This window comes from Cannabis sativa, chromosome 6 (assembly GCF_029168945.1).
Source record: "Cannabis sativa cultivar Pink pepper isolate KNU-18-1 chromosome 6, ASM2916894v1, whole genome shotgun sequence".
NCBI lineage: Eukaryota > Viridiplantae > Streptophyta > Magnoliopsida > Rosales > Cannabaceae > Cannabis > Cannabis sativa.
In genome coordinates, this window is record NC_083606.1 from 75,067,216 (window position 1) to 75,090,293 (window position 23,078).

The 23,078-nt window shown below is 31.8% G+C and overlaps 2 protein-coding genes and 1 pseudogene across 2 annotated transcripts; all 3 read right to left on the reverse strand.

Moving 5' to 3' along the window:
- Positions 1-2,328: 2,328 nt before the first annotated feature.
- LOC115695598 (germacrene-A synthase-like) lies at positions 2,329-4,614 on the reverse strand (annotated as a pseudogene).
- Positions 4,615-5,147: 533 nt separating this feature from the next.
- On the reverse strand, positions 5,148-13,860 carry LOC115695599 (germacrene-A synthase-like). Its single transcript, XM_061117842.1, has 7 exons — positions 13,618-13,860; positions 12,824-13,091; positions 11,825-12,221; positions 7,187-7,405; positions 6,666-6,804; positions 6,001-6,258; positions 5,148-5,653 (listed from the first exon to the last, which is right to left on the reverse strand). The coding sequence occupies exons 1-7, from the start codon at positions 13,828-13,830 to the stop codon at positions 5,360-5,362; spliced, it is 1,788 nt and encodes a 595-aa protein (XP_060973825.1). The 5' UTR covers positions 13,831-13,860; the 3' UTR covers positions 5,148-5,359.
- A 4,963-nt stretch (positions 13,861-18,823) lies between these two features.
- Positions 18,824-21,235, reverse strand: LOC133039451 (uncharacterized). Its single transcript, XM_061118362.1, has 2 exons — positions 19,868-21,235; positions 18,824-19,567 (listed from the first exon to the last, which is right to left on the reverse strand). Exons 1-2 carry the CDS (start codon positions 21,233-21,235, stop codon positions 18,824-18,826), a joined length of 2,112 nt encoding a protein of 703 aa, XP_060974345.1.
- Positions 21,236-23,078: the final 1,843 nt, after the last annotated feature.

The following is a 23,078-nucleotide window of genomic DNA, read 5'->3' on the forward strand; positions in this document are numbered from 1 at the left end:
GGATGAGTTATAAAGAATTCGACAATGACTAACTAAAACCTATTTGTGTTAAATGCTTGACAGATTTATGGATTTTTGAGGATTTTTTTACCACTTTTCTATTAAATTTTTGTTGTACAATTTAATTCTATTTAAATGTCTGTGTATGACAGGTTCAACTAATTTTGCTTTTGTTATGTATAATGGTGTTTCAGATCTTAAGGGTAGAGATTGGATTTATAATTGTATTTGGGAGCTTGAGGTAAAGATTGGGTTTATAACCGAGATTAGGTTTTTGCGTTCCAATATCTTATGCTCAATATGCTCTATGACGTACATTTCGCAATCACCATTGTATTAGTAGTTAAACACAATAGTTTAGTAAATTATAAAGAACATTAATAAAACTTTTAATTGGAGACACCATCAAGACCATATATTGGGAATCAGTCCTATTGAACAAAACACTAAACTTGGATAATTTGACAGACAATCGAACACTATATCGGACTCTATCGGTCCTATCGAACAAAACACTAAACTTGAAATATTTAACACACAATCAAACACTATATCGGGCCCTACATAGGTCCTATCGGACCAAACACTAAACTTGAAAATTTAGGGGCATATTTGTTAATTATGATACTTTGTATGGTTCAATTAATAAATGTGATAAATGACAATATTATTTAATAATTATTTATAGTTATTAAATAGTTAGAATTGACATTTGAATGGTTGAATTTGAAAATTGGCATTTTTTGAGAAAATGAGATGCAGAAATGATAAAACTGCAAAACTGCAAAAAGTGAGGCCCAAATCCATATTGCCTAGGCCGGCCACTTTTATAGGGTTTTTCATCTGATATTTTTATTATTTTAATGCCAAATAATTCAAACCTAACCCTAGTGGAATGCTATAAATAGATAGTGAAGGCTTCAGGAAAATTACACTTTTCATTCAGAGAAAAACCTGAGCCTTCTCTTTCTAAACCCTAGCCGCCACTTCTTACTCTTCTTCTTCCTTGAGATTTCGAACCACTTAGTGATTAGAGTAGTGCCCACACATAGCAAGTGATACCTCAATCATAGTGAGGAAGATCGTGAAGAAAGACATTCAACAAGAAGGAGTTTCAGCACTAAAGAAGGAGAGAAAGAGATCCAGGTTCAGATCTTGATAATACTCTGTGACAGAAAGAATACAAGGGTTAGAGATCTGAACGGAAGGAGTCATATTATTCCGCTGCACCCAATGTAAGGTTTCTCATACTTTATATGTGTTTATTTCATAATCGTTTTAGAAGTTCATATTTAGGGTGTTAATCAACATACTTGTGAGTAGATCTAAGATCCTGGTAAAATAATTTCCAACACAAACCATTTATCGGCCCCTAGCTACATCGGTCCTATCGGACCAAACACAAAATTGAATTTTCGAAAGACAATTAGGATCCTTTATCAGGCCCTACATCGCTCCTATCGTGCCTAGCTCAAAAACTTGAAATTTGGAGAGACAATCGGACAGACCATCGGGCCCTACAACGAGCCCTATATCTGACCTTCATCTTCAACCTAAATCCATCTTTAACATTAGGATGCATCGGGCCTACATCAGGCCTGGCTAAAATTATAGTTTCTCACCTAAAACTCACAAATAACAAATATTCTAACCCTAAATCTAACCCAAAACTCACAAATCACACACTCTAAATCTATCAATAAATAATATTTTAATCCTAAATCAATAATAAAAACATTAAAAAATACCATAGGTACGAAATCTTACCATTGGCTGACATTGTGTGGTGGTGGTTCGAGTTTTGTGGTCGTCTTCGTGGTCTGAGAGCGAGGGAGACGACAGGGGTGGGTCGAGTGGGTCTTCGTGAGATGGTGGGTTCGGTCGAGTGGGTCTTTGTGCTCACATGGGTTCGAGAGAGAGAATGGGTTCGAGAGAAAGAGAGAGACGGGAGGAAGAGAGAGAATCAGTTGTTCAAATGGGAGGGGTAGAATGGAGTTTTAGGAAAAAATTACCTATTCTACAAATATTGAATAGCTTAGGTTTAGGGGACTAATTTTGGCCCAATGAATGCATACATATTCAAATTTTCCTTTTCTAACTATTAATATTTTTTACTATATGAAGATGACGAAGAAGAATAAAAAGAAAAGAAAAAACTAATAATTTTATAATTTTAAAATAGTTTTTTTTCGTTTTTTATTTAAAATTATTTTTAGTTAAAATTATAATTAGGACTAATAAAAAATTAACATGTGGCATTTTATTAGTATCTAACGGATCTGTTAATAAAATGACTAACGGACAAACAAAAAGCGAGATCTTGGGAACTACTATTACTACCAATTTCGGATATTGGAGAATTATCTACATCAAACTCAAGTTTTTAGAAACTTATGCCGTAATTTAGCTTTATTAATAAGTGCTTTATTTATTAATTTATTTAACAAGCTTATTATTTAATTAGGAGTCTTGCGAGTACATATTATATAAATGTATATATATAAAAAGTATGAGGGACTAATTTATTATGGAATTGAATCAATGAGCAAGACAGCAACGTTATCTTTGGTAACTTTTCCAACTTGTGTATAGTTATCACCATTTTTGTAGAGAAGATCTATAACCCTTGCAAGATTCAGGGCACGAACTAATATAGGTGAAGCTGCTTCAGTTGGTTTCAGAAACTCTTCGTTTATTTCTTTCCATGCAATAACCACTCGCCTATTCATTTCATCACATGCTTCTTCTTCTGATACGCCATATTGCTTCATGTAACATTCTATTGTAGATGGTACATGATTTCTCTCTTGCTCATTCTGTATGCATATGTAGCAAACATTTATTAATAAATCTTAAAACATTTCACATGCATACATGTATTTACGTACTTATATATGTATAGGACAAGAATATTGTACATATTTAGAAAGTTTCATATTGAGATATAATGTGTGAGAACACTTAGGTCTTGACTGGTTTGGTTTTTAAAAGCTACTTTTAGGATTCTGAATCTCCAAAAGCACTTCTATATATTGTTGGTTGGATACTAATGAGTTTCAGCTTTTAGCTCTAAAAAATTCTTAAGAAAGCTTCCTGGAAAGCTAAAAATAGTAAAAAGCAAAAGCTTAACCAAACAGAATAAGTGTGTAAGTTTTAAGAAGAAACATAAATAATAAAACCTCATCAGCTTTATCTATATATATATATATTTATATATTAATATATATATATATATATATATATATATAAAGATCTTAAATTTTGGGGTAGACAATTTGTCAAGACTAGAATAGGTAATATATTATGAGAAATATTGTTAAAAGGTACATGTGGTGTCTAGCACCTTTCAAGATATTATATCACGTATTAGTAGAATTAATTATTGGGTGTCACATAATTTAATTTTAATAACTATACTAATCCCACATGAATTAATTTTAATAATATATTATATGCTAACTATTCACAATTAGGGGCCAGCTCACGGTAGTACTAGGCACTATTAATACGAAATAATAGTACTCGTATTTATTTATGCAATTATAATTTATATATTGTTATTACGTACCTTGTGACCAACCACGTCATCCATGTACCTACAAACACTAGCGGTTGCCCTAGCAATCTTAGGATCTTAGGATCTTCTACCTATATATTACTATGTGTGAAACTACATTTTTCAACCCTACCGTTTCTTTTGCATAGTAAACTCTGTAAGTTTCCTCATTTTCAAACCCTTGTTCAAATTCTTCAAAAGATTGCAAAAGTATCTTATAATATTTCTGCAAGTATTCTGGATGGAGTTTATCCATACAATTTTTGTCCCACCTGAAAACAAAAAAAAATTATTAATTAATTTTATAATATGGATAAATTAATTAATTAAGGGAAGATATATGTACGCCCTGGTTGGCTAAGTTTTTTTTTTTTTTTAATTTCTGAAGCTTCAAAAATACTTCTGGTTAGGTAGCAAATAAATTTCAGCTATTAGCTCTAAAAAACTATTAAACAGAGGCTAGTTTTAATAGTTATTTCAAGAAAAGGTCTTTAAAAAACTAAAAGGCAGAAAGCTAGAAAAACAACCAAACATGACTATATATACAATATGTTAAAATCAAACCTGTCAATTGCTTCAATAAGGAGCTTATGTTCTTCAAATATACCATATGAATCATAAATATCATCAGCAATTGAGGCAAGGGCTATGATCTTCACTAAAATATTTCTTGCAAAAGAGTATTGGGGTTCATAATAGACTCCTAATATCCAAATGTATAGTTCCACAATCCTATTTCTTGCAAATGGAAAGTTGTGTGCACTGTCTAATTCCTTCCACCACCTAATAATAATAATAATAATAATAATAATAATAATAATAATAATTATATATGCAAAGAGAGATTAGAGATGATATAAATATCAAAAGAGTATTGGGGTTCACAGTAAACACCAACATTATTTATTTATACCTTGAGATTTCACTAAGCTCCTTTTTGTGCAAGGATTGTAATAGATTGAAATCTAACTTTGCAAGTTGTAGCAATACTTTAATTTGTTATGTGAGGCATCTTTTTCATATATTGAAATGAAATATTTCTTTTGATAATGGATCATATATGTTTGGCCCCTTCTACCACAACTACTACTACTAATAAACCATTGTGTAGGTGTTGGTGATGAATAATTGAATAATTATATGTATGTATGTATGTATGTATGTATGTATGTATGTATGTATGTATGTATGTATGTATGTATGTATGTTGTATGTGTGGTTTTTGAATTGTAATAAGAAAGCATCACTACTTATGTATTAGGGTATATGTCAAACCATATGTTATTATAATGTGGAAATATAAGATGTATGTCCAAATTCGTACTTTCACATCAATAAATGCATATGCTTGTTCTATTGGTTGACATATTTTTCGTTTTTGATATATATATATAAAGATATATATGGAGAAATTTTATGATATTTAAATGATGATGTATATATTATAATTATAGCATGAAAGATTTTAAATAATTTATGGTTGTGAAAACAAAGTTCAAAATAATCAACTGGTGTGTCAGTTTCGTAATTTGTTATTATTGTTGACATAATTTTTCGTAAGCTAATCGAAGAAGATGGTAAAAAATATATTCAACAATGATTTATGTTATTAACCAAAAGTGAAAAAATATTAAATAGAATAATAATAAGTACAAGTTGATCAAGGTTGTCCCCAGTTGCCCTACACTTATTCATACCATAATTAGGTAAAGATCCCATTCCTTGTGGTTAAATTTATTAACTTGTGAATTTTAACAAGCTTAACATTATTCATATTATATATGCATGAAAGAGGTTTAATTATCATAGAATTGGATCTATAAGCAAGGCATGAACAGTTTCTTTGGTCCCTTTTCCAACTTTAGTAAAACCATCACCATTTTTGAAGACAAGATCCATAAACCTTGAAAGATTAAGAGCACGATCTAATATAGGTGAGGCTACATAAGTTGGCTTAAGAAAGTAGTCTTCGTTTATTTCTTTCCATGCATTGAAAACTCTCTTATTGAGTTCATCATATGCTTCTTCTTCTGAAACTCCATATTGCTTCATATAACATTCCACTGCAGATAGTTCTTCATATTTCTCTTTCTCGAACTGTTAAAATCAAAGTAATTGATATAATTATGAACTCATACTTTTTCTTTAATCAAATCTATAAATATGTTCCTTTGGCACAAGTTTTTTGCATTAATTCTTACATTTTTGTATACACTTGACACAATAACTATTTATTATATACTTACCTATATATAATTAACAACAAATTTTGAATATTAATTTTATCAATAATATGTAAATTAAGTATTTTTTTAATAAAAAATAATTTCTTTATCATCATGAATAAAACTAATTATACAACTAAAAATATACATATAACCAAAATAAAAATTAAAAATATAACTAAGTATACGTGCATTGTTAGATAGTTTTTACATACGTACCTTGTGTTCAGCTATGTCATCCATAAGCCGACAAATAGTAGTGGATGCATTGATAATCTTGGGGCCTTTGGAGAGCCACTCAAAAACTTGTTTGGTTACAATATTGTTACTTTTCATTCCAATTAAAGAGCTCACTGTCAACATTAAGTAACCACAATTGACCAAACCAAATTTCAAATACTCATCAAAACTTGGAATGCGTTCAGCTTTCTTTAACCACCAAGCTTCATCCAGATAACCTTGGAGAAATTCTTTAAACTGTTCAATGTTTAATAATTAGCTATTGAGAGTGATAATCTCAAAAATTATTCAATGTTCAAATTCACCAACTTTATATATATATATATAAATCCATTTCACTACTAATAAAATCTTACTTTTAATCACAACAAATAAAAATATTATATAAGTTAATACAACAATATTATGATGTTATCGCTAAAACTTGTGGTTAAATTTATATTATTGTTAATTAAATGTATTTATGGTACAATTAATGCTTGTTTTAACTAAAAATTAAATTAGTGAAATTTTGTATCTCTAAAACTCTTTTTTAGTTACACGAGTAATTTTTTTATTTTTTGACTAAAATGTTACTAATAAATAGTATATTTTTTCGGTAATGTTTATATATAATTAAGTTGAGATATTTAATTATTACATACCTCTTCTTTTGCGTAATGAACTCTGTAAGTTTCTTCCTTTGTAAGCCCTTGCTCAAATTCTTCATAACAAATCAAAAGTTCTTTATAAAATACTTGAAAACATCCTGGATTAAGTTTATCAATCTCATTTATGTCCCACCTAATAAAACACATATACTTAATTAGAACTAATTAATATATATAGAGATAGGACAATATGTATATATGTGTAAATTCTTTGATAAGAGTACTACAAGCTTTGCTCTTATCGTATGGGCAATTTCTTTTTATTTATAACCTTATCTGTTAATATGATGGTGTACATTATGCACTATATATATAATCTTAATTTGCTATTTTTAAGAAATTCTAAATATTTACGGTGCTCGAAATTCAGTTATATTAAACATTACTTTCTACATCGTAAAATATTCAGAATTTCTTGAAAACAAACATGACACCTATTGTAAACTGCAATAAACAATAATGTCATGTATAAAAAATAAGAAACACTCCTACGATAAAATATATATGTATCAAACCTTTTAACTGCCTCAGTTAGGAGTTCAAGTTCTTCAAAAGTACCATATGAATCATAAATGTCATCAGCTATTGTGGCAAAGGAAATAATTTTGAATAAAATTATTCTTGCCAAATAGTATTGGGGTTCATAATAGACTGCTAATATCCAAAGGTATAGTTCCACACTCCTGTCTCTTGCAAAAGGGAATTTGTGTACAAAGTCTGATTCTTTCCACCACCTAATTATAATAACATATGATACAAAGATGTAATAGAGTTTTAGTAATTAAAGCAATCATGCTATATCAAAATTGAACACCAAATAATATTTCGATATATATATGAAAATATTTATGTTTTTGTCTCGATACCAAAAGAAATTCCCAATTATATATTTGTTAAAAAACATTATAGTTTTCATCAATATTTAATAAATTTTGAATAATTTACGATATCAGAGTTAGAATCCAAGCAGTTAGTTGCGCTCGTACATTTTCTAGTTTTGTTTTTTAACTGGTGGAAAATAGATGTTTGAACTCTTGATCAGATATGTAAATTATTTATGAATTTCTCATAAATTATTACTACTGTAACTGTAATATACAACATCATTAATATAGGAAGAGATAAGAGAAAACTTTGTATAAAATTACTTTCTCTAAAAAATTTGCTTTGCTAAGGTTTAACTCTTAGCTCTGAGCTGTGGCTATGGCAGGTCGAGACCGTCCACGCAAGATTACCCAAGGAACTTATAAGAAGGGAGATGCGACTGCAAAGAAGTGAGGTCCTATTTTAGAAGATCAGACTATTAAAACTAGATCTGTGGCAAAAATTCTTGGTGTTACAGCAATTGAATTCTCTAATACAAAAATTTTATAATAATAGAAACCTGTGATCATGAAAGCTTGGAGTGCTTATGAGATATTTACTAAGAAAAATGCTAATAAGGCACCAGCATGGGTCCAAATTTTTAAAATAAGTATTGAGGATTTCACCTTTATCTTTTTCTCTAAAGATCAGAGTGCCGTGATCATTTTTGAGAGACCAAATGTGGTTTCGCTTCTTTCTAACCACAGTTGAAGCCTGAAAAAACTTAGAATTACGATCCCCCTGGGTCAACCAAATCTCTCTAGACCTTTGACGCCAAATGAGCTCTTGCTTCTCCCAAAGCTCAGAGATTTCCTTCTCCACTTCTTCCTCCTCTTTTAAACAACTTTAATTTTCATCTCTCGACTGAAGTAGTTGCAGTTTTGCTTCTAAGGCTTTAAGTTTCTTGTTACAGTCACCAAAAACCTTTTTGTTCCACCTTTAGAGAGCCATCCAAATCGTGTCAAACCTCTTGGGAATATTCCCATTTACACCATTCGATTCAGAGGCGTCCCAGGAATGTTGGATGGTTTCCAGACAACTACCCTCTTTAAACAAAGCTTCATAGAATTTGAACAGCACAGACCCCCGAGACATGTTCATCACAGAGTCAAATAAGATGGGGTCGTGATTTGAGGAAAGAATGGGCAAATTTTTCACACCCCCCTCTAGGAAAGGAGTTAATCCATCCAGTATTAACAATAGCTCTATCCAATCTTTCTCTGATGAGGCCCCCAGAACATCTCTTATTTTTCCAGGTGAACTTGCAACCAAAGAATCCTAGATCAATTCCCCCCGTTTCAAACAGAATTTTTTTCAAAATTGAACCATCTCTAGGAGCAAAATCCCTTCCCCCTGACTTGTCTTCACTCGACAAAATAACATTTAAATCCCCTAGAATAGCCCACGGCTCAGAACAGAGATTAATATCTCGTGAAAGGCAGTCCCAAAACAATTGTTTCTCCTCTTCCTAAGGAGTACCATAAATAGCAAAGAGAGTCCAGGAAACAGACTCGTCAGGATCCCAAACTTTACATTCAAAACCAGTCTTGAGTTTCGAAACCGAAGTGATACTCGCTTGCTTGTTCCATAGAAAACCAAAACCACCAGATCTCCCAGTCGAAGAAAGGAATTCCCCAAAGTCAAAATTAGAGCACGACATATGGAGTCCACTTGATCTCCACCCAATTTAGTCTCCATCAAAAAAACACAATCAACCTTAAATCTCCTCACCCAAGCCACCAGGGCTTGCAATGCCGAGGGTCTTTCAAACTCTCGACGATTCCAGGATAGGGCTTTCATTGGGTAGGAGGGGGCTTGATAAGGGCCGCCTCCTCGCCCAATTGAAAATTTTCCTCCACTTGGATTTCAATGACCATACTTCCATGGGTACATAATTCCTTTCCATTCCCAGCTTCTACACTGTCCTTATCTCCAGAGGAAACACTAAGGTTAAGAGGACTCGCTCTTGTCAATCGTCTCTAGTTTTTCCTGGGGAGAGAATTGCCTTTCTTCCTGCCTCTTTTCTTCTTCTCAGTGCTGGTAGTCCCAATGTTGTTATCGTTTTTCCTTCGATAAATGTCAAGTTATCGACATCCAAACTTAGAGTCGATGATGAAGGATCCACCAACGGGATAAACATAATAAGAGTCACACTCCCACAAGCTTTCCTTTTTCTACTACTAATTGAGCAGTTCAGATAGTCATTAAGGGAGGCCTGGGCCCCAAACTTCACAGAGGGAGAGGCCAGCCCTGTAGATATAGATGAGCCCAGTAAAGTTTCAGCTAATTTTTCTACCTTATTCGAAATGGGCATGGGCAGTATAATGGGCTCAGGATGCTGATGAGGTTTTCTGGACTTACAAATAGATTCATGGGGCAGATCTACCATTTACTCCGCAGTAGGACCCACATTAGGCATTAAAGAAAGAATAATACGGTCATCATTAAAAAAAATTTCCAACTGGGCAATCGGATGGTTAGAGACTACCTCAAAGGGATTAAAACGTGCGGATTTAAGTTTATTGGTGCCAGACACCCTCGGGGTTTTTCCACTTATCACTTGCTTATTCCTCTCAGTACGTTCACCATGCATCGTGGTGGTATTGTTGTCTGCCGTAGTACCCAGAGAGGGAATGCTGCCCATGTTCACTGGTACATTCGTACCTTTTCTAACATTCGTACCCGACCTCGCCAACAAGTCATCCGGTCGTTCCATCACCACCGGTAAGACTCTGGGGTTTTTGAGAAGCATCGGGTGGCGAGAGTCAAAATAACTCCTAGTAGGAACCATAGCCTTCAACCAAGGTCCATACAGAGGCACTGCGTCTCTGATGGGCACATAGGCGAAGACTTTTGGCTTCCTACAACTGCTTCTTTCATGGCCAAGGAAGCCACAATTAAAACAGAAAGTGGGAAGCTTCCTGAATTTAAATTGGATCCATTCACGGCGGCCCCTGTTAATACTGAAAAAGAAACCAGCAAGGAGCTGCTGATCAATCAGGATATCGACTCTAAGTTTCAAAAAACCACGTCGGGCTATAACTCCATTTGTTGCACCATCGGATTTAATGAATGTACCCACCTTAGCACCAATAACGGTCGAGTTTTGGGCTGCCAGATAAGGAAGAGGCAGACCATGTATTTCGACCCAAAAAGTTGCCTTAGACATGTTCATGTTTTGCCAATCACCGTCAACAGGCAAGTCTCGGACATTCAATAACTGGTTGGAAATGATCCAAGGGGTTTTTTCAGAATCTCAAGTTTGTCTTCATGACATTTAAAGAAAATACCCCAAAGACCCGCCTCCATCGTTTTCAAACGCCATTTCCCTTTCAGAGACCGAATACCACCTAATATATGTTTAACCCTTCCTTTGGAGATTAACTTATTTCCAAAGATTTTAGCAAGGACTCCACTCTTAGCAACTTCCTCACTAATCTCAAAGTCAGGTTCCAGTTCTAGGGTAACTTCATCCAAGAACTTTTGTCTCAACAGTTCAACATTTTCTTCAGAGCCAGGGTTGCCATCAGCACTCATCATTCCCTAATTAGCTTCAGAGTCTTCCATCCAAACTACAAGGAGAGGAAGGAGGAAATAGAGAAGACACAACAGAGAACGAAGAAGAAAACAGGGGAAATAGAATCCCACACGAAAACCTGGAAAAAGCCCAGAAGCTCACACACGGGAGCGCAGGAAAAGCAAAAGAAAAGAAATGGAGAATAGAAAACAACCTCACTTGAGAGAACTATGATCAGAAACACATAGACTCATGCACATCCCTCCACATACACAAAAGAAGAAGAAACCCCAGTAACCCTACTAAATCGAAAAACTCTCATTGGAAAAGAGCTTTTTTCCCTTGAGAGGCTATGTGTGAGGTTGGTAACTGATGAATCATCTAGAGAAAGACCTGATGAATCATCAGAAATACTGTACTAATTGCTGTTAATTAATTTTTCTGTTTTATTTTCTCAATATTAGTAGTGACGTTAGGTTTGGAAAACCCTCCAAAAAATAATTGATCCTCTATCATCTAAATTGATCTTTTAGGGTGTGCTACACTTCTATTAAACATCATTAATAAAATTCATCTTACTTACCAAAAAAAACATCATTAATATAAAAATATTAGGTTATAAATATTTTAATTTCGTGGTGTGAAAAAAAAAACATCTCTAAAATATGCATAATGAAGAAAGTTATGATTATTTCATAATTAATATATAATTTTATTAATTTACATTTATTATAGTATATACAACTGTGAATTATATATATTTATATAGTACCTGGAGTTTTCGCTAAGCTCCTTTTTGTGCATGGATTGTAATAAATTGAAATCTAATTTTGCAAGTTGTAGCAATGCTTGGTTATGTAAGGCCACTTTTTCATATATTGAAATGAAATGCCTAGCTTGGAGCCTGTTTAGGGTTTTTCTTAAGGGTCTCTCCAGGGCTCGAGAGATTTCTTTCGATAAAAGATCATCATCATCATCGCATTGTTCTTTTTTATTATTTGCCAAAAACTCAATTAGGTGTCTGGTCGTAAAAGACAAGGCTTCATTTAGTAAATCTTCCCCGACGCAACTCAAATGTGAGGCCTCATATAAGCTAAGCAAACCAAGAGTGTCACTCGCCAAACATTCTTTAAAGTTGCCATTCTCATCTTTGAACTTGTCAAATATATCTGCATACGTATACATTTTTACTAATAAAATCAACATTATCCAAATAATATATGCTCATAATAATACACCAAAAGATTCTTCAAATAATGAATATAATATAACAAGAGGGTTGTACACGTAAATTATATATATTATACTTTCAATTCTGCATTATATATAATATAATTAGTGAAATTTAAAATGTGAAATTATTTCTTAATACAAATATATAGATTTTATAGGAAAATTTTTAAAAATACCCTTTTTTATATTTTATTTACATTTTATATAAAATTTTTAATTATAAAAATATGTTTTTATAAAGTATTAAAATTACAAAAATACACTTTGTTCAACAAAAAGTAAATATACAATTAAAAAATAACAAAAAATCACCTTCAAGACAACTATTAATAAACTATAAAACAATAAAAATTAACCAAAAAAATATCATAACAACTATATAATATACAACTATAAAACAACTAAAAAAACAGTTGATTATTTTTACTGAAAATATAATTTTGTAATAAAAAATTCAAAGGGTAAAAATAATTTTTTTTCGTATTAACGTATTTTTGTAATTTTTTTTTTAAACGGTTAGTATAAATATAGTACTTACCTAAAGAAACTCTGTATCCATGTTGTCGTAGAAGTCTAAACCGAATAGAAGCATCATGCAAAGTTTCATGTTTGAAATTATTTTCATTAATGTTGTAAATGTGTTGAAGCTCATTTTGTATTTCACTCTCAAAATGATAGGACAATCCCAAACGTTCTACCACATCAATTAACTTCAATCGATTATTCCAATCATCACATAATAATTCTCCAAATATCTCCTTTCTTACTACTTCTTTCAATTCTTCAACTTGGCCTTGTTTATAACTCTGAGATAAATATATATATAATTGAATAAATTAAAAAATAATTGCCAAGCACATAAAAGCACTGATATTACTATAAATAGTATTGTATACTCACTTATACAATAAAATTTACTTTTAGTCACAACAAAATATTTGTAACTAATTATAAATCACAATTCCTAATGTTGTAGTAACTAAAAGGGTTGGTGACTAAAGAGATATTAATTACAAAAATTACAATATGTTGTGACTAATAAATGTGTTTTTAGCCGCAATACTTTTTATTGTGATTAAAAGTCACATTTAGCTAAAAAAATAAATTATGTTGTAATTAAAGGTAACGATTTTTTATAGTGTATGTAATTTGAATGTGTAATCCGTAAATAGAGTCAGCCGCCAAAAAAAAAGTTTTATAATTTTATTTTAGAAATATCATATATATATATATATATATATATATATGATTCTATTTTACCTTAGGGATACTACTACAATATTATTACTCATATATATAAAAGTATTGATGGATTAATCTTATACTACTTACCAACTCTTCTTCTGAAATATTGTAATGTAGAAATCGATCTCCCCAAATAGATGGATGATAATTTTTTGTTGGTCGAACAATTTTATGTATTTTCTCATTTTTTGATGATGCCAATATTATTTGATTGGACATTATATATGTTATGATTAAGAAAATATATGAGACTTTACTAATTATAATAGCTAATTGATGAACTACCAAAATGGTGTACATATATATAGTCTAGGAATGAGTTTATTAAGAGTGATATATATGGTCACCCATTATTTTCTAAAATATTTAGTTATATATTTTAATATTTATTAATAGCTACTTGATTGGACCACGTGAATCTGCCATTCATGATTATATATTAATTTTTCTAATTAATAATATTATCATTATTTTTAGTGTTAATGATAACATTTTTATAATAATAATAATAATAATAATAATAATAATAATAATAATAATAATAATAATAAATGTGTACGTTCTAATTCGGACAAATAGATTAATTAAAAAAATTGTAATGTTAGAAAGTTGAATGTTTTCCTACGTAATATAATTCGATCAAACTCTTATTATATGTTTTGTGGAATAATTATCTATTCACAAGTTGCTCACCAGACAACTATTCATATATATTATCTTTTATTTATGGAATATACAAATATTTGGATTATGGTGTAGTGGTTGGCTAATTAATATTATATAATCATAATAGTTATACTTATTAATTAGTTGTTATTAGTAAATAATATAATAATATTAGACTTATATGCATGTTGGACAACACAATGGGTGAAAAATATAATTATTTTAATTATTAAAAGAATAATTACACTAAGATTTAAATACTTTTTACTATACCACAATACATCAAACACTTACTCTTTTATTTTATCACTAGATACACCTATACAACACTTGTGTATAACTCAAATTTTTAGGACACTTTGTCTTTAGACACTTATTAAGAACTCACAACACACTTGTGTATAGACAACTTAGCACACACTAAGACTTCACTTGTTTTTTGTGCACTCACATCCATAAGACCAAGAGTCACTACAAAAAATAGCTACTTTTTAGTAATAATTTTTAGTCACAACATAAATTCTTTGTTACTAATTGTAACTTTTAGTCACAACAAAATGTTACTTGTGACTAAAACATAATATTTAGTTACAAGTTGTCACTAATTTAATTTTAGCCACAACAAGTATTGTGACTAAAAACACATTTAGTTACAAAAAATTGTAATTTTTGTGACTAATACCTTTAGCCAGAGACTTTTTAGTCACAACATAAGAATGATATTTTATAATTAGTCACAAATTTTGTTGTGACTAAAATTTTATTTATTTTATTATATATAAATAAAAAGTGAGGCAGAATTTCTCATAAACTATTTTATTTTTAATATAAATAAAAACGCACCCATAAATTTCTGATAAACCAAGAATTCTGTTATATGGGCACACTTTATATAGAATATATATATATATATGATATTTAAATGATGATGCATATCATAATTATAGCATGAAAGGTTTTGAATAATTTACAGTCGTAAAAACAAGATTCAAATTAATCAATTGCACGCTGCGTGTTAGTTTTGTAATTTGTAATTATTGTTGATGTAATTTTTTGTAAGCTAATCGAAGAAGATCATGAAAAATATAACGATAGACAATACGCCATTTCTCTTTTATTAATTTCTCGATGTTTATGTCTATCGAAATTTATATGCACCTTGCTATAGTTTTCATTCTTCTAATTCTTTCTGTAAGGATATGCATGAATATTGAAAGAAAACTAGTAGTGTTTAGCTCTATTTTAAAGGTACCATAGTACTAAATATCGCTGATGTCTTATATCAATTCTCGTAATAAAATATTGTTTTGCATTATATATTATAGCACTAATTAAACATTCCGTAGTGTAGTGTAAAGTCATTTTTGACAGTTTAATTGACTAAGTGTGTATTTTTATTATGAATTTGAAATGATTTTCTTGTGTTAATATTTTTCTTGAGTGCTCTTTTCTTTTTAAGAAATTTTTATTTTTAGCTGTTATTTTTGGTTTAGGTAACTTGTCTTACAATAGAAGAAATTCCGTTAATCATAATTAACATGGTTTAGTTTAATTCTTGAGATAATTACACAAAATACTAATTTTTGTAAAAAAAATTATATTTTTACGTTCAAAGTTTTTTTATTTTACATTTTTACAGTATTCTATAAAAACACTAGAAAACAACATGAAAGTAACAAGAAAATAACATCAAAATAACAACAAAACAACATCAAAAATAATATACAAATAACAAAAAATCAATAAAATATTATATAAAACCATAAAAATATTGAAAATTTTTGTACAAACCGTATTTTTGTTATTTTTATATATATTGAAATTATTCCTTAATTCTTTGAAGTAAACTTGGTATAACATCAACGTACGTATGGCCTACTTCTTCAATGATCGCGTAGATGAATAGTCTCACTCTTCACAAAACAACTCAATATGACATGGCCCAAAGTTGAAAGTGTTTCATCTCATTTGAACGTGGGATTGGACTTAGCAAAGAAAATCATGTGTTCTCCCAATTTTTCAAGGGCATTTTACCACTACAACAAATTTAATTATTACCGGCGGAAGCATCCGCCGGTAATAAGTATCTAGGCCGCCGGTAATTATTAATACCGGCGGAATCCGCCGGTAATTATCCGCCGGTATTAATTGGTCGCTAAAAATGGTTATTACCGACGAAAGGGGGATTCCGCCGGTAATAATATTAATACCGGCGGATTAATAGCGGTGGGGTCCGCCGGTATTAATATTTTTAAATAATAAAAAAAAATATTATAATCATAAATACCGGCGGACCCATCCGCCGGTAATAATAATTTTAAATATTAAAAAAAATATATTATTCTGATTATTTAATATAATTAAATTAATTATAATAATTATTTTATAAATAAATATATTAATTAAAAATAAAATATCAAAATTAAAAAATTAAACATTAAACATTAATTAAGAAATTAAGTATTAAAATTAATTTGTCCATTACAATAAAAAATATATTAGCTTAAATAAAATTAGAAATTGTCTTTAAATAAACTTTAAAACATAACACATAATTAAAAATAAACTAACTATCATTGTTCAAATCAGTAAACTCTAAAAATTCATCTGCATTTGCGCTAAGTCTTGAACCATCAATATTTTCACGGGATTGAGCCGGCGGGGCAGGGTAATAAGGTTGTCCAGTCTGCGGCGTAGGTAAGATCTCCACATATTGTCGAGGGTGCGGGCGAACCAAAATTGGTTGTTGCTGTTGTTGCTGACTCTGAGCACTGAAAAAGCCTCCATACATAGGCTGTTGTGGAGATCCTCCCATTTGACCATACACTGGTTGTTGCTGCAACAATGACCCAAATTGACCGTACACAGGGTATGGTTGTTGGGATGAGCCTCCAATATTACCAACCATAGGTTGTGTCTGAGATCCTCCAGCGGCTTCCGAAAAAAATATAGGAGGAGACTGTGAGGGAAGCCCGAACATGTAATGCAACTGAGGCGATTGTGAAGAGCCAGCAGACATGTTGGGAGAATGTTGTTGTTGTTGTTGAAAAAACTGGGGCTGCTGAGGCGATCGTGGTTGTTGTTGTTGTTGTTGTTGTTGTTGTGGCATTGACGTTGGAGGGGGGGCTGAACTGGACGCGCTACCTTGCGGTTGTGATGGTAAAAATTTTTGTAAAAAATTATTAAACCTCGGGTCATGCAGAGACGCGTCACTGGAGGTGCCAGACTGATCAATCTTATCACGCATTTTTAACATAAACTCGGCGAAGACTCCCATATCTTCCGGAGTAATGGATGAAGTCGGTACTTGTGATTGAGCTCGACTTTGAGTACTAGAACTTGATGTCGAGCTGCCTTTCAATTTATAACCCAATCCTCTTATATAGTCCGACCGGCTCCCAAGAACTTTATTCATAGCTTTCAATTGCTTGTATTTGCTAGCAGACCCATCGCTGGAATCATCTTCTGTATCTGTCATGCTAGCAACCTCTTCAAGCATTTTCTCCTGACCAAATAAAATATTAGAAATACAATAACAACAACATGCATTAGTTGGAAGAAAATTATTAAAAAACATATTTAAACTTACATGTAGTTCTTTGCATGTCTCGCTGATCCAAGTGTTTTCTGTTCCTTTTTTGATGTGGCCTTTCTTCCAAGTATCAATTGCGTAGTCTTCGGGGACGTCCTGTTTAAAAATAGAGTTAGTTTATGCTTAGTAAAAGAAATTTCTAATAGAAAGTTGATAATTTTACTTACATGTTCATTTCGAGACGCTGCCATCGACCTCGAGCCTTGCGTTGACAAATACTGCATTTCTCCTCTATTTTTCTTGTTTTGATTTGAACGCGCCCTGAATTTTGGGCTCAAAAATAAGTCAATGATTTGCTTCCAACTCTCGGTAGTGCAGTGATCAGGTACTGCTTCAATTACACTTGCCAAATCATTTGGATCCCCGGAATAATGTTCCTGAAACCACGTGTGCCTGATATTCTTTCTCTCAGAATATCTTCTCTTCATCTCATGATAAAGAGTACTCATCACTTTTTCAGGCTCAGGATGGCCATCAATATCGTACAAATACTACAAACAAATAGTATTCGTTAAAAAATTATGTGTTAATTGAAATTAATTATTTGAAACATTAAACTTGTTAATGTGTTTTACCTTCATTTTTTGTACAATTTGGTCTTTAAAGTGTTGAGGAATTTCACTGAAATTCAAGTAGTGTCCTGGCAACGTAATTGTGACCTCAACACCCATTTGGCGTACAAAAGCTGAACTCTCCTTACCAACCACTTTGCCTGTCACGGCATCAAGTTTTAGTGGTAATGGTTTCCCTGCATCACGCCTTCTTTGCTCAACATCTAAGTTGGTAGCAAGGCCACGCCCCTTTCTTCTTGGCGGTGGAGCAGTCTGACAAGTTGGTGGTACCCTACTAGGGTCCGGTGGATCAGTACCACCCCCGTCTCCACCATGATAAGTGGATACATCAGCTGACATTACTTTTTTTTTAAAAAAAAAATATTTCATTTATAAGTAATAGTAAAAATAAAATTAACTTGGAATAAGAAATAGTAACTTGCAATTAATAATTGTATGATTTACAAAATAAAGTGATTGAAAATTAATCATCCATATCACTATCATTATTAACTAAATGATCATTCACATCATCTTCACAAAGGTCAACTAAAATTTCTTCGTCTGATTCTTCAGTAGCATCTTCGTCGTCCACGTTGCGGTCATCTTCGTTGACAGGCGAACTAGGTTCAGAGCCAATGTCTATAGGAGGTTGATTAGGTAGCAAAATTAACTCCCCAAGATCTACTGTTAACACAAAATTGGAGGAGTTGGTGTCGTGTACCAAATCAATTTCGACGTTAGGATCATCATCCACGATATCCCAAATTTGTCGGTGATTTACATTCTCAACTATTTTCCAATTTTTCCCTCTCAATAAATCATCGAGATAAAACACTTGCTTTGCTTGACTAGCAAGTATGTATGGGTCATCTTTATACCATACACCACTGACATTAATACTAGTGATAAGGTTCTCGACGATTGTCTTCTTCCGTCTTGGATTTGTATTGTACCACTTGCACTTAAATAATGTGACAGAGTAAACACCAGTGAAGGTTAACTTTAGCACTTCAGTGAGTGTGCCGTAATAATTAAAACCTTCTGTTCCTGCCACAAACACTCCACTATTTTGTGTGCTCCTCTTCTCATCTCTTTTGGTAGCCATAAATCGAACTCCATTCACAATACAACCTTCATAGTAAGTGCCTAAGTGATCAGACCCGGATGCTAAAGCTAGCAACTCTTTGCCATTGTCTAATGATCCGGACTTGTGCAAGTCATATATCTATAAAAATAAATACATCATTAGAAAATGACAAACACCACTTAGATAATAAATGTTTACAACACTTATGCATTCACCTTCTTGTGAAACCACGGACGAAAATATTTTTTGTGTAGGACATTATGATCTCCATTCGGGTAATTTTGTCGGATCACTTCCAAGTGTTCACTGTAAAATAAAATAGATTTGAATTGATTGATTGAAATTTAAGTTTAAAAAAATAGAAAAATAAGTATGGGAAAAAACTCACTCTAAGTAAGCTTGAATTTCAGGTGAATTGTTGAATATATACCACTCTACTTGTTCACGAGATGCGCGATCAAGTGGCCGGAGATTGCCTTTTGTGATGGGTCGACATTGAGATTGAAACACAGAAAGCTTTCGTGGGACAACCTCATCTTCATTACGATCAAGACGGTTAAACCTTGTTTCAACCCCCTTAAAATACATTGAACAAAATGTCAAAGCCTCATCAATCACGTAACTCTCTGCTATCGACCCTTCAGGACGTGCTTTATTTCCTACGTAGTTCTTCAATTTTTTCATGTATCTTTCAAATGGATACATCCACCTCATAAAAACAGGTCCACCCAAAATTGCTTCTTCAGGCAAATGAAGGACCAAATGAATCATTATGTCAAAAAATGCAGGAGGAAATATGGACTCCATTTTACACAAGATTAAAATAAGATCTTGTTGAGCAACCTCCATGTCTTTAACATTTATAGTCCTTGAACAAATTTGCCTGAAAAAGTTACACAGTTCAGAGATGGTGGTCGATATAGCGTTCGGGAGAAACTTGCGAACACCAACAGACAGTAATCGTTGCATTATTACATGACAGTCGTGTGACTTTAATCCGATGACATTTGTTAAATTTTCATTTACTTTTTTTTTCAAATTCGAACAAAAGCCATCGGGAAATTTCACATCCTTAATAAATTTACAAAATTGGATCCTGTCATCAGGTTTAAGCACGTAAGGTGCATGAGGTTTCAACAACTTCCCCCTCTCGTCTTCATAAATCCACAACGATTCTCTGACGCCTAGCTTCTTTAAATCATGTCTTGCATTGGTAGTGTCCTTGGATTTCTCATTGTCCAATATTGTGCCCAATAAACTATCACAAACATTCTTCTCAACATGCATGACATCAATATTGTGTTTAAGAATATTTGAACACCAATAGTCAAGCTCGTAGAAGATGCTTTTTTTCCGCCAATTATGATTTTCTGCAACTCGCCTACGTTTCACACCACCAAAGAGCTCATGATTTCCAGGGAGGTGGGGTGGGAGTTTGTTTACTTGTTCTAATACTTCTTCACAAGTAAAACGTCTTGGAGGAGGTCTTCTCTCAATTTGTCCGTCAAATTGAGTATCCCTTCTCATTCGATGGTTATTTGGCAGAAATCTTCTATGACCCACGTAAGATGTCTTACCAATTACTCGAATAGAAGATGTATCTTCATTGCAAGTAGGACAAGCTTTATATCCCTGACCACTCCAACCAGACAAATAACTACGAGCAGGAAAATCATTCACTGTCCACAAAAGAGCTGCACGCAACTTGAAGACAGTGTTGGTTCGACAATCTCTGGTATCTACTCCGTTAACCCACAACTCCTTCAACTCATCCACCAAGGGTCTTAAAAATATGTCTATGTCCATTCCGGGTGATTTATCTCCAGGAATTAGAATGGTCAACATAAAATTATTATCTTTCATACATAACCAAGGTGGAAGATTATAGTTCGCCAAAACTACAGGCCACATACTGTAAGCTTGGCTCATATTGCCAAATGGATTAAAGCCATCACAACTGCTAGCCTAAACCGAGACGAACATTTCGAGGTTCACTAGCAAAATCAGGATAAGCCTGGCATCAAAGTCTTTCCACGCCGCACCATCCACAGGGTGTCGCTTCACACCCTCATCTTTTGATTTACCACTGTGGTGCCACACCATGTATATTGCCGTATGCCTTGAAGTATACAGTCTTTTCAGTCGCGGAATTAACGGAAAATAACGCATCACCTTATGAGGCACCTTTTTTGCTCCTAAATTTTCTGAAGTTATCCATCTACTAGTGCCACAGACTGGACATGAATCTTCATTTGCATGTTCATTATAAAATAAACAGCAATTGTGCTTGCACACATGAATTGACTCATACCCCAATCCTAATTTTTTCAATCTTTTCTTGGCATCATAATAGTTTGATGGAATTTTATTTTCCTTTGGAAAAGCAAATTTTAGTAACTTCAGTAATTCATCAAATATGTTGTTAGGAATTTTTCCCCTAACTTTCAAATGCAATAATTTTGCCAAAAAGTTAAGAGAAGATATCCAATCACAACCAGGATACAACTCGGCCTCAATTTCTTCAAATAATTCGTCGCGCCATTGATTTGCATCAGGATTATCATCCATTTCGAATGACGGCTGAAGGAAGTCATCCACTATTGGAATCATCTCGTCAATTTCAGGATCATCATCAGCAGCATCATGGTCGTTCATTGCATTAGTGGCACTAGATTCAGCTTCACCGTGGTAAGTCCACTTCTCGTAACCAGTAAAAAACCCCAATCGAATATGTGTGCTTTCACAACAGGTAAAGTTTGAAGCCTATTGTTCACACATCTTACACAAGGGCACCTAATCCTACCATCACAATCTTTACATTTCGAGGCCATCTCTAAAAATGCATTTAGACCATCCCAATATTGTGGACATCTACGATTTCGCAAAGTGGTCCAAGACTTGTCGATTGTCATCTAAAATTTTATGAAGACATAAGATTTAAAAGTATAACGAAAAATTGAATCATCAAATTTTATGCTATTTTATGATATTTTATGATATCTTATGATATTTTATTAAAAAAATTTACATTATTAATTTATATTAACTTACACAATTATTTATATATTATTATAATAACTACAGTTCATTATTAATTATCTTTTATATTGTTAATTTTTAAAGGATTATTATTTTAAAATATTTTCCTATATTGACACTTTTTTTTCAATAAAATTATAATTAAAATCGTAAAAAATATAATTTTTTCCTTTTATATTTATTTTTAAAGTAAATATTACACTAAAATTTTCATTTATTAAAATTTTTTTAATTATAAAAAAATATATTATTATTAAAAAAAACTACCAAATCTTATTTAATAATCTATGTAAAAAAGTTTTATGATATTTTATGCTATTTTATGATATCTTATGACTTTTTATTAAGAAAAATTACATTATTATTTTATTATAACTTCCATAATTATTTATATATTATTATAATATTAAAATTCATTATTAATTACATTTTATATTGTTAACTTTTAAAGGAATATTATTTAAAAATAAAATTATTGTAAAAATCGTAAAATATATTTTTTGTTCTTTACATCAAAATATTTTTTTCCCTTTTGTATTTATTTTTAAAGAAAATATTACACTAAAATTTTTATTTATTAAATTTTTTATTTTAAAAAAATACATTATTA

What these genes read in the sequence shown, in the direction of transcription:
- LOC133039451 (XM_061118362.1), bottom strand. Translation starts at nt 21,235, where the DNA reads ATGGACATAGACATATTTTTAAGACCCTTGGTGGATGAGTTGAAGGAG. An exon ending in ATCGCGCATCTCGTGAACAA is followed by an intron (nt 19,568 to 19,867) that starts GTAGAGTGGTAT and finishes TTATTTTTATAG; the next exon opens with ATATATGACTTGCACAAGTC.
- LOC115695599 (XM_061117842.1), bottom strand. Translation starts at nt 13,830, where the DNA reads ATGTACACCATTTTGGTAGTTCATCAATTAGCTATTATAATTAGTAAA. An exon ending in ATATTTCAGAAGAAGAGTTG is followed by an intron (nt 13,092 to 13,617) that starts GTAAGTAGTATA and finishes TATTTATCTCAG; the next exon opens with AGTTATAAACAAGGCCAAGT. An exon ending in CTAACTGAGGCAGTTAAAAG is followed by an intron (nt 6,805 to 7,186) that starts GTTTGATACATA and finishes GTGTTTTATTAG; the next exon opens with GTGGGACATAAATGAGATTG.